Source organism: Tachysurus vachellii, chromosome 20 (genome assembly GCF_030014155.1).
Source record: "Tachysurus vachellii isolate PV-2020 chromosome 20, HZAU_Pvac_v1, whole genome shotgun sequence".
Taxonomy (NCBI): domain Eukaryota; kingdom Metazoa; phylum Chordata; class Actinopteri; order Siluriformes; family Bagridae; genus Tachysurus; species Tachysurus vachellii.
This window is the reverse complement of record NC_083479.1, coordinates 3,835,405-3,847,657: the sequence shown is the minus strand read 5'-3', so window position 1 is coordinate 3,847,657 and position 12,253 is coordinate 3,835,405. Positions and strand designations below refer to the sequence as shown.

The 12,253-nt window shown below is 40.0% G+C and overlaps 2 protein-coding genes across 7 annotated transcripts in view; one reads left to right on the top strand and one right to left on the bottom strand.

Moving 5' to 3' along the window:
- unc5cb (unc-5 netrin receptor Cb) overlaps positions 1-5,692 on the top strand; it is a 141,041-nt gene extending 135,349 nt beyond the window's left edge. For both annotated transcript variants that reach the window (XM_060895587.1, XM_060895586.1), the window contains 2 exons: positions 1,311-1,489; positions 3,225-5,692. In XM_060895587.1, coding sequence (XP_060751570.1) covers positions 1,311-1,489; positions 3,225-3,384 — 339 coding nt within the window. In that variant the 3' untranslated portion in view covers positions 3,385-5,692. The remainder of the gene's footprint in view (positions 1-1,310; positions 1,490-3,224) is intronic.
- A 244-nt stretch (positions 5,693-5,936) lies between these two features.
- bmpr1bb (bone morphogenetic protein receptor, type IBb) overlaps positions 5,937-12,253 on the bottom strand; it is a 67,250-nt gene continuing 60,933 nt past the window's right edge. For all 5 annotated transcript variants that reach the window (XM_060895588.1, XM_060895590.1, XM_060895592.1 and 2 more), the window contains 7 exons: positions 11,386-11,482; positions 10,892-11,030; positions 10,315-10,507; positions 9,926-10,223; positions 9,206-9,381; positions 8,838-8,968; positions 5,937-8,418 (listed from right to left, as the gene is read on the bottom strand). In XM_060895588.1, the coding sequence (XP_060751571.1) occupies positions 8,293-8,418; positions 8,838-8,968; positions 9,206-9,381; positions 9,926-10,223; positions 10,315-10,507; positions 10,892-11,030; positions 11,386-11,482 (1,160 nt within the window). In that variant the 3' untranslated portion in view covers positions 5,937-8,292. The remainder of the gene's footprint in view (positions 8,419-8,837; positions 8,969-9,205; positions 9,382-9,925; positions 10,224-10,314; positions 10,508-10,891; positions 11,031-11,385; positions 11,483-12,253) is intronic.

Sequence of the window (12,253 nt, the reverse complement as noted above, 5' to 3'; positions counted from 1 at the left end):
GTTTTAAAATGAGCACATAAATAGAAATTTGTCTTGCGGCACGGACTGCTGCCGCTGCTAGAGAATTAATCAACACCTTCTGACCAATTAGAATAGAGAATTCAGCAGCTGCAATATAATTGCAATTAATGGTTAGTTAAAGGTGTGCTTTGTAGCGTCTAAGTGTTTTTAGACCAGTGATAATCCTATTATTTCAAAGATTCGCAATAGTCTCACTAGTTTAATTAGGTCGGCTCAGACTACTTCTTCCATTTTTCCGAGCGAGAAAAGAGCATAATAACAAGCTCGCCTCTGTCTGTTTTCCCTATTAGACTATTTACATAGCACATGTGGTCTAAACGTTACCTAACTACGTTTTAGAGCATTTTGCTAACACTGCCAAGGTGAAGCCAAGCATCTGTCATCTCTATTATAGCACCAGTAAACACTGCCTCGGTTACGTCTACCTTTCAACCCTCTACCACTTCTGATTTGATTGACAGCCTGCACAAAAATGTCAGAAGATCCTTTCAGGTGCTTTCTCAGAGCGACTGAGTGTAAATCTGTGTATGAATCAGGCTGTAGCAAACCCCTGGAGTGAAACCAAAACGAAACAATACATCACTTCATCATGATACAGAAACCTCATCTTTCTACAAATAACACTTGAATTTGAGGGATAGAGTTCAGGTTTTGTATCTTGCGCTGTTGTTATTGTAACTCTGGTCACACACTGTCTTTGAGAGGACATTTAAACCTTGTGCTGTGCTACATACCCATATATAATCAACAGTAATATTTGGTGTAATTTCTGTAAACTTTCTGTTTATGGTCTGAATGTATTAACAGTTTTTTTTTATTACCAGAAATGGTAGCGAACTCCTTAAAATATCCTGCCCTGTTCTGTAAATTTGTTGATTTGGTGTTTCTCCTGCAGTATAATCTGTAGCCAAAAGCTAGGTAAAGACTTTAATAAAGAAGATTTTTTTTCTGGTTTTTCTGAATTTACTTACAGCTTTTCTATTTGTACTTTAATTACATTTATTTTATTAAATGATTTACCTGTTGATATCATCCACATTTAGGAAAAAAGTAAATTCAGCCAAAAGTGTCCACAGAACTGCAATTAAACTAGTAATTAAAACCTGTGGCTGCTAATGTGTGGAAATATATTTCAAGTGTTTTATATTAGATACTAAAGTGGTGTTAAAACACGTTTGAGGAACATCTAAACATGCATGCGCAGACACGCAGACACACACACACACAATAAATGGATCTATATAAGTGTCAGCTACTGACTTGCACTGTGTCTCTGTCGCCCCCTGCAGGACTCACAGTGTATTGATACGTCTCTGCTGGACCCAGCGAGTAACATCACCACACTAGTGGGCCCTAACGCCTTCCGCATCCCTCCCTCCATCCGGCAGAAACTGTGCAGCAGCCTGGACGCCCCTCAGACCCGCGGCAACGACTGGAGGATGCTGGCACACAAACTCAGCCTGGACAGGTCAGCCGCAGTGTGTGTTCACAATGTCTGTGTTCACAATGTGTGTGTTCACAATGTGTGTGTTCACAATGTGTGTGTTTTCTGTGAGAAAAGCCAAAGGCGCAAACAAAAATGTGTGACTAAATTCCTGTGTTCTCCTGCAGCACTGCTGCTTTCTTTCTCTCTCTCTTTCCCTTTCACTCCCTCTCTCTTTATCTCCCACTTTTTTCACTCCCTCTCGCTTTCACTCCCTCTCACTTTCTCTCCCTCTCGCTTTCTCTCTCTTTCCCTTTCACTCCCTCTCTCTTTCACTCCCTCTCTCCTCTTTCTCTCCCTCTCTCTTTCACTCCCTCTCTTTCTCTCCTTCTCTTTCACTCCCTCTCTCTTTCATTCCTTCTCTTTCACTCCCTCTCCTTCTCTCTTTCTCTCCCTGTCTCTTTCACTCCCTCTCTTTCATTCCTTCTCTTTCACTCCCTATCTCCTTCTCTCTTTCTCTCCCTCTCTCTTTCTCTCCTTCTCTCTTTCACTCCCTCTCTCCCTCTCTCTTTCACTCCCTCTCTCTTTCACCCCCTCTCTCTTTCTCTCCCTCTCTCTTTCTCTCCCTCTCTCTTTCACCCCCTCTCTCTTTCTCTCCCTCTCTCTTTCACTCCCTCTCTCTTTCACTCCCTCTCTCTCTCCCCCATGTTTGACAGCTTGTGTGAGAAGTGCAAACTGTGTTTTCAGTTATTGAGTTCACATCTCAGCAGGAGACGTCTTATCTTCCACAGCAGCAGGAGCCCAGGCCAGTGGTGTGTGTGAGTGTGTGTGTGTGTTTTGTGTGTGTCCATAAGGCGTGGAAGGCCCTCCCCTTCTCCTCCTTTTCTTGATTTTTCTCTATCTGCTTCCTGTCTCTCTCCTTCTCCTTCTCAAGGAAAAAACAGGATACTGTCAAAATGGAGGCGGAGATGATAACATAACATAATCACTGTCTAATTATACATTTATCAACCACCTTGTTTATAGTGTTCAGAAATGCCATGTTTAGGTGCTGTGAGCATCATATATCAGCATGAGCTCAGTTTGTGATGTCACTAAACCACAGTTTTGGACCAATCATGCTCAATATGCTAATTAGAGAAAAACAATAAAGAAACTGGTCACGTTTAAATGCTATTTTTTTCTAGATGATTTAGCAAAAATTGGCTATTAAAAATAAATCTCTGCAGATTAACACTTCAGGAATAAAATGGATGGATTTTCCTAATGGTTTAACAAAACAACTCAACATGTTTTGTTCCTCTTTAACAACAATGGCAATAATTACAATGATTAATTTATTAATGAGAAACAAGTCATGCTTTTTATCTGTTTTATATGTTTAATGTGTTGAAACGTCCTGAGAGGGAATAACCTCAGAAAACCCGCTGACACTGGAGACTCCCCAGTCTTCTCCTTACTGAAAACGTCACCTCATCAATTGTTAAACGTTTTTCTTTGTGAAATAATAGCACATAATTAGTATTATTATATCCTTAGTTCAGACAGATTGTCCACAGTACAAGTCCCTGTGAATGAGCTGTTACTATGGAAACGAGAGCATATCAGAATGAGTGCTTTACTATTAAAATAAATGGTGATTTATAAAAGAAAAAACTTTCTATTATTCTATTATGTATTAAATGACAATATACATTATACTCTCTCTCTCTCCCTCCCCCTCCCTCCCTCCCTCCCTCCCTCTCTCTCACTCTCTCTCTCTCTCTCTCTCTCTCTGAAGGTACCTAAACTACTTTGCCACCAAGTCCAGTCCAACTGGTGTGATTTTGGATCTATGGGAAGCTCAGCACTTCCCCGATGGCAACTTGAACCGATTGGCTGCTGTGCTAGAGGAGATGGGTCGCCATGAGAACATTGTACCCATGGCAACCGAGCACTGATGCCCATCAACCACAGTGAATGACTGAAGAAGAAGTGATGGGTGAATAACTGGGGGAAGGAGAGCAGAGGACTGGAACACTGCAGCGGGACACACGGGCACGGTGGCTTTTCCCTCACAGCCCTACGCAGGGGGAGTCGAGCGGCAACTCACTAACGCTAGAGGATTCGAAGGAAGAAAATTCAGGACAAATTGTACTTTAAGCCCTGTCTGTACACTTCCTGGTACAGTTTGTTTTCACTTTCTTTCAGGTTCCAGTTTTCTTTTTCTTCTTTTTTCTTTTTTTTTTTTTACTTTTGTCAAATCAGTTTCTTAGGAAACGCACGACTTCTGCTGTCCAGATATTGGACTTAGTCCACTTTTTTCTCTGACATATGGGATAATCAGTAATAGACAGTGACTGATGTTTGTTTGTTTAAGGGTGTGCAAGTGTGTGTTAAGGCAAGGCCCCAGTTAAGAGAAATCAAAAGCATCGAAACCTCTTGAGTGCCATCAATCCGTGTCAGTAATTAACGCTTTTGCATTAAAATAGATACAATTGATAAAAATGTTCCCTTTATGATGATGATGATGATATTTAATATTGCCTTTATTTATACTCATTTATTACTATTTTCCCCTCATGCAGCGTCCCATTATGTATTTTTCCCTTTCTAACTTTTTTTTAAGAAACAAATCCTGTATTGTCTGCCGTGTATGTATTTTTTTACAGTGCCACCCAGTGGGCATTTTCTGAAACTACAAATTTTCAAAAATATGCAGCTTGTAAATAAGCATTCAAGGCCATTGTACATGTAAAGTTTAACAGTGTTATTGTTCTCTGGTTCTTATTTTTGGATTAATCGTGTTCGGTTGCATTTGTGATCTGTAGTTAATCGCAACTTTAATCGAGACATGAAAAAAAGAAAAATAGCATCCAAATGCTTGCTATTTTTTTTTAACCAAGGTCACGCTTTTGGAGGTTTTATAAACCTTTCTCTGCCTTTACTGGTTCTCTGTTTTAGTCTGCTGGGAGAAATCTGACCTTGATGAAGGAAATCAGGAAAACAGGCACAGAGAGGGGGAAAAAAAGCCACAGACTTGTTATGGATTTGGTCACAGTTTTTGTCTAAAACATCATACTAATGCACTAAACCATATCAAAAAGATTTTATTTTATTATAGTAGTAATAATAATAATAATAATAATAACAGTATATTATTATATTATTATTATTATTATTATTATTATTATTATTATTGTTTTTATAAAGACTGTAATAAGAATACAGATTATCACAGTAAATTGTATTGTGGACACCTTGGCTACGTCCAGAATACCATTTGAGGGCGATATGACTGAAATATATCATCTCATATACTTGAAGCCATTTATACGATACACAGTAATGTATCATAAGAATCACAGCAAAAACTATTTTGTAAAAATAAAAACCTTTGCCGTTAATGCCCTAAATGTTTAATTATTTAAGACTAAAAGGGAGGAACTGTGATGAATTCTGTTAAAATAGAATAAAAATAATTGTGTTAATTTTAACATCAATTCAGCTGCTAGCAGTTTGTTTAATTAGTAAAGTAGAGAGTTTTATTTTCCCCTTATATAGCAGTATTATGCTGATATTGGTCCGGTAACTAAACACGGTACGGTGACACGTGTGGTAACTATAGCAACCTTTCAACTGGTTCATTTCACTAGTGAATCCTGTGTGCTGTTTTTAGTTTTATTTACTATGTGGTTTTGACCTTTTTCCGCTCGGTGGTATTGGACGTAGCCGGGAGGTGAACAGCCATGCTGTTTGATTTTTTACTTTCAGCTTGCGGTTTAAGAGTCTTCATGGTGACTCTGTTGTGATTTAAGCCGAGGCAGCGCTGCTGTACATTAGAGAGCAGATTGATGAGAGTGCATGTCTCCCTCTGCGCAGTGTATTTTGCAGTCTCCTGTCTTACATCCCCCCCGCCGCTCATTTCATTTTTGGTGTCCAAATTTCTCAAGCTGTCTATGCAACTTCTGCATCCTTTCTTTAAAAAAAATAAAAATAAACAAAACCCTGAATTGTACATGCATACAAAGCTCTAGCTGTTGCGTTCCATAGTTCCCATAGCTCTGGATTATTATATTTATAGTGAGGATGTTACTTATTCTTTTATGGCACGTTCATGATGTAATTTGCAAAAACATACAAACAAACAAACAAACAAAAAAAAAAGAACCAAACAAAAAGCTTGCATCTCCTCTGTGAAATTTCTGTACAAAATGTAAGAAAGAATTTTTAAACAAGTAATAAATTATATTTATATGCAACACTGAACTCAGGTCTCACCTCCTGTGATTTGTTTTTTTCTCTCACAATATGCCTGAGCATCCTGATGCTGTCACATGATGTACAGTGGCTTCAGTTGGATTCCTGTAACACAACGGATCATCTAACAGTTGTTAACACTACAAGGGGTAGTGTTTCTTTATCTTCTATATCCTTCACACACACACACACACGCACCAAACCACCCATCAGCGCCCCTTTGATATTCAACACTCATTTCAAAATTCAGTGCTGCTTTCAAATATGTGCTTTATTAAAGTAAACATTTCATTAGTCTGCATAGTTACAGCAAAAGTTCCCCCTCAATGATAAAGCAACTGTTCACATTCTGTGAATATTGGCACTTTTCATTTTCTAAGCTCCAGGCTTTGTGCTGTTATTTTAATATCCATGGACGACATTTGTCTTGCTCACTGCTTGGCCCAAAACAGTGCTTTTAATCTTTCTTGTTATTGCGTATTTTGCGGCACATTTCACAAGCTCCGGCTGCGGGTATTTACTCTGATTATAATTGGCCATCCTTCCGAGTGGGAAAAAGCAGTCTAGAGTAGTTTTTTTCTTCCTTTCAGCAATAAGACACAGTATTTCTGGTCAATGTGACTTGCAGTACTTTGATCTGCGAGCATGATTGAGGTTACAGGAAAGGACACGTGTGTAGGACTTTTAAACATTTTATTAAAGGGGAATGGGAATGTTAACCTGATACATAGCTGTTAAGTCACTCCATTTACATACATACTGGTGAAGAGGAGAAATACACATACAGTATGTGTAATTTTACAGCAAACCTGTGGCCAACAATACAGCTCGTGCAGTGAGGTATTTGCCAATCACAGTGTGTACATTTACCTAATGAGATCCAGGTGGAAGAAAACGTCATCAGTCATGGTGGAAACAGCCCAGTTCATAGACCTCTGCTCTGCATAAAGACCACAGTTTCCTGCCCATTACACAGTGACACAAGAGGCTGTTATGAAGCAGGCGTATCTAGTGCCAAGCGATGCCAGATGAACATCCTCAGATCTGATGTTCCTTTTGACCCTGGAACACTGATGAACACCGTAACCATGACGTGATCATCTCTGCCTTCAAACATCCAGCAGGTCCACCAAGCCTTCCTACAGGAACGGGAGAAACAATCCTAACTACTGTAGACATTTAAAGAGTGAAACAAAGCTGACAAAACTTTCGCGACTGTTGCCGCGTTGTCTTTCAGTCAGTTAGCCGTTATAATTCACATAATAAATGTACACGTTAAATAAGACACAAACCAAAACAGAGTCCCTTAATGGAAACACAACAAAAAAAAAAACAACAACAACAAAAAAAAAAAAAACATTTTTCTTAGTCAATCCATAATTAACAATACATTTCAATATCACTATTTACATTCATATTTTGGGTTACAATTATGTACAGGGCAAACACAAATGGCCTGAAAGGTAACAAAAATGCCTACAGTAGGTATCGTCTGCGTCGTTACTTTAATTAACCTCAATAAAAGCGTAGGGCTGGGTAATGTAGTAATATTAAAATATATTGCATCACAATGCACATTTACAATGAACTAGAGTACGTACGGTCCGTACCTTCGTAATACTGACCAACTCCACTGTTAGTCACAGTAGTTGAGTGTCTGAGAGTTTTTTAAAATCCAGCAAACATAATATTTCCTTGTGTTTCAGTCTTGTCATTTTTTTCACACTTCGGAAGATGATTAACAGTACTTTGATTTAGCCAATAAAACAGACTGGCAAATTTTCCTGATTCACAGAGTGTCTGAAAAGTCCTATGAGAGTAAAATAGTTCATTTTACATTTATTATTTACAACATACGCTTCATGCGTCTTACGCACCTTTATGCCTCGTATTATGGTTTTTTGCTCTACATATTCCTGCTGGTCCCTGACTTTCCAGACACCCTACAAAAATTTCGCTCGCTATTCTTGAGTGCGTCAAAAGAGTACAGAAGCGGAGTGTCTGGGTGCGTAAAAGGATCACAGAATGTTTCTAAAGAATTTGTCGTTATAGGGAAGATAAGTCATTATCAAGTATTGTATTGTATGCGGTGATTATACAGTGTGATGTCACATGAACTGCAAGGAAATATATATATACACTATGTCTTCAGTCTTCAAGTACTGTGATATGATATCTGTCATAACCCTCTTGTTAATATCAGCGAACTGGAAGGACAAAAATATAGGAAATTATTTTATGACCTTAGTTTTTTTCAACCTTTTTCATCAAAGCATATCTTACCTTTCAGTGAAAATGATAAAACAACATTAAATTAAAAAAAAGGCGACAGAACCATAGCAGAAAGGTGTGACATTAAATAAAAGGCTGTAGGTGAGGGTGTGACGGGCAGTGCTCCCTGTCCCGTCTGTCCTGGGTGTCAGCATGGGAGGAGGATTTCTCTAGTATGCACCAGCAGGGGGGGCAACCTGTCCTGTGCTCTGCTGGCTGGGTGCTTTCACAGAAAGCAGAATGAGGCCGCTGGGGGCCTGTCGCTCGGCCTGGAGCGGAGAGGAGCGAGACGGCTGTCCCACCTCCACCACTTTTCTCTGAGTCTGTTGGAGCGTTCCTCACAGTTTAATGTCCTGCGACTCAGACATTTTAGCCAGAGTTTTCTTCACCCTGAGGGCGGTGAGGCGGGAGCCTGGGTTATGCGCCCAGCATTCACTCATCAGCTTGCCCATCTGCCTCAAGCACTACACACACACACACACACACACACACACACACACAAATAACGTTTCAATGCTTTATTTGGACAGTTTAATAATTAATCTCTAATCTTGCACACCTGCAGTTTCATGCGCATCTGTATAGTAGAGCTGGATTATTGGATTAGGGCTGAGACCTCAAAGGACCTCATTTATAAAATATGGATATGAATATACATCATAATAATATGATATTATATTAATGTAAGATCATATGTGACTGTACAAGTGATACAAATATAAATGATGATGACCCTGAGCTAAAAAAATAAAAGCCTCCTTATAATGTTTGTGACTCATCACACTTAATATGAGGCTATAATTCACTTAATTATAATTAGAATAAAGCATAATTGAGAAGACGAGGGGAAAGAAGATAGGGACGTTGCTTGGATAATAAGTACCTCATCACTTGTCCAGCGGTTGGCAAAAGACGGCCGCTGTCTCTTTATACACACCACTCCTCTCATATCTTCATAGGACGGATCCGTAGGTACCTGGTCATGGTAAGGCAACTGATACTCCTCCACAATCCCTGTGCAAATCACACAGTCATGTCCATTTAACACAGAGATAGACATGGGTTATGTATGATTTATAATACCATGTTCACCTAGGGCTGACACTACCGTGTGATGATGATAATAAAAATAATAATAATCTAAAATCTTATGTAAAAATTCTGATTTAATGATAAAATTAGAATTAGAATTTTTGTACAATATATACAATTATATATTATGGAAAGTATTGTAGACTGCTTCACACTGACCTCCTGACACACATCTCCTAGCGATCTCCCACAGGATCAGGCCAAAGCTGTACATGTCAGCCATGATGTAGGACTGAAAGTGATTGCAATTCAGGGTTTCGTCCAGTACCTCTGGGGGCATATAGCGCTTGGTGCCCACTCGTGTGTTAGGAGGAATGTCTACCTCATTGGTGTCACTGTGAAAACAGAGGTAACAGGGGTTAAAAAACTTGTCAAACAATATTACATGATTCAATGTATTTTAAACAATACATTTAGTAAAATCGCAGAGTTAGTCTGTATTTACAGATTAGTTTTAAAATAAGAGCACTTTCATCTGCATAACTTCCATTACATAACAGTTTTCAGCAACTTTTTAACATGTTTTTTACAAAGTCATACAGTTAATTAACCAAACTTAAGCTGAAGGACAGAATGTACCTTTTTCTAAAATGATTGACAGTAACTCATTTTTTTTTTAATGATTGCAAGATACCACAGTGTTTTTGTGTGTGTAATATTTGCATACTTGTACTTTAGCTGTTAAAAAAAAAGTATAAAAAAAAAAAAACATGTAGATGGAAGATCGTGTTTAAGTCGTTTAGTCATTTAGAGTTACGAAAATGACTGAAACGTGACTCATGGAAATCATAGCTGCTCTCCACTGCCACTGCTCTTTTACTTTCTCAAATTTCCCCAGGGTGAAGTAATGTTTCCTCACTGTCCCATCGAGTCGGGTACCTGATGAACTTGACGGCTAGGCCGAGGTCGGCGATGCAACATGTGCCGTTCTTCTTCACCAGAATGTTCTTGCTCTTGAGGTCACGGTGGGCGATGGCTGGCTTGCCCTGTGTGCCAAATATCTCAGTGTGCAGGTGGCAGAGCCCTGAGACGGCTGAGTACGCCAGGCGTAGGAGCGCCCGTGTATCTAGCGTGGTGGATTTGAGGTAGTCGTAGAGAGAGCCGCTCTCGTGGTAGTCTGTGATCAGGTAGAGCTGCGTCCATGAACCTGTTCCCTTTATGTCTGCTGCAATGAAGCCTGAGGAACAGAATTTATTACGTATTTCCTTACGATCTTCAACATATTTATATAAAGCTCTGTCAAACAAACTAATTAGAAACTACCTTACCTAGTATATTCTCATGCCTCATGAGGACGGTCTGGTAAATCTCGGTCTCTCTGAACCAGCTGGCCTCCTCAGTGGTGAAGAACACTTTGACAGCCACCCTTTCGCCTCTCCAGCGGCCCATCCACACCTCCCCATAGCGTCCCTTTCCGATCTGCTTCACCATCTGGATCTGCTTAGCTATGGTGCGCTGCACCTGCAGAGCCGAGAACAGGCCGAGTCTTACAGCTGATCGGTGGATTAAACTCAATTAGCAGCTATGATCTTAGACAACATGGCACAGATTTTATTGTGCTCAAAACTGCAGTGGAATGATATGATAACACACAGTGTGATAACAATACCGTCTAACCAAACACTGCAAGAGTGACTTTATCTGGTCTTGCTAATCTAGTACAGAAATTCTGCTTTTCCAGATTTTCATTTGAATTGTTTTTTTCGTAATATCATCGACTATCATGTATAGAGCGTAAGCATACTATTTCAGATTGCTTTAAAAGACATATGGACTATTGGTACATTGTTCAAGGCCTCTGGACAGTCACTGCATTGAGATACAAGTGCAGTTCATGTTTCTCACCAGCAGGGGAAGTCCTGAGCCACTGCCTGAACTTTGCGACTGCTCGATCAGGTCCTTCAGAGACTCTCCTGGAGGGATGTATGTCTCATCTTGCTCCAAACCAATAGTATACCGAGGCCTCAGCTCTTGTCGCTTGTACCTAAAATGCATACATTGTCAGTGACATTTCAGGGATACAATTACTTTACTTTTATTACCAGTATTTATGAAGTAATTAACCGATTATGTTTTACTGATCTAATTAGCTACATAAATGTTTAAATTGTGCTTTAATTAAAAAATATGAACGGGCACATTTTATATACCCTAAAAGTAATCACAAATAGGTTAGAAATGCAACCATGCATGTACCATGTAACACCTTAAACACCATCTATCAGTCTTTAATCTAACTTTCCAGTGACCCTGTCTTTAATAAAGCACTCATTTACAATTCAATTAAGATTTGTGTTCAAAAATCTACTGGTAGTGTATTACTTTTCACAGGCATTTACCTGAAGTAACAGAACACAATGATAAAGATGAGGATAATGCTGCACACTGCTACGGAGATGAACAGAGCCATCTGGTGGATGCTGTTGTCCACGTAGTCTGCAGAGGAGAGAGAGAGAGAGAGGGGAAAAAAGCATTTTAGTCACTCTATATGCCGACTTCTTCATTCTATTCTATTCTTATACAAGAGATCAGTTTTGTCCGTGTGTGTGTGTGTGTGTGTGTGCATGCTTGTGCAGAATGTGCGGACTGGAAACTGAGTCGTGATCGATCACATCCCCTTCCTGCAGCAATGGGATCAGGTTTCTACCTGACGACACCACTGAAGCCCCAAGGTTCTGCTCTCTGGGACTCTAGCTTTACTGCCAAGCTCCTGCCTGTCAGGGGTGCAAGCGGACCCCGTTCACACACACACACACACACACACACACACACACACACACACACACACACACACACACACACACACACACACAGAAACTCAATGCAACATACTGCTGCACATATCTGCACCAGTCATCTGCATGCAGGGTGGACAGGCTTCTTCTACTTTTCCTACTTCTTCTCGGGAAGTAAGTTGTCCTTCTAACTCTGATTAATTTGTCCCCATGTCTCCAGTGTCATCACTACAGAAATAGTGCACCCTTGTTCTCTCATACACACAGCCACCCACCCTTTCAGCCACCCCTCTACACAGTCAGAATGTGAGAGCTGGGATGTCTCACAGTGTGATAGATGGACAGATAGCTGCTTGGTGCTGAGGTTGGAAACCCAAGCGCTCCCTGGAGCCTGGCTGTCCTTTTCATTACGGAGTGAAAGAACAAGCAAAGACGAACGACTGGTTCATCTGCCACCCCTCCCTCCATGCAC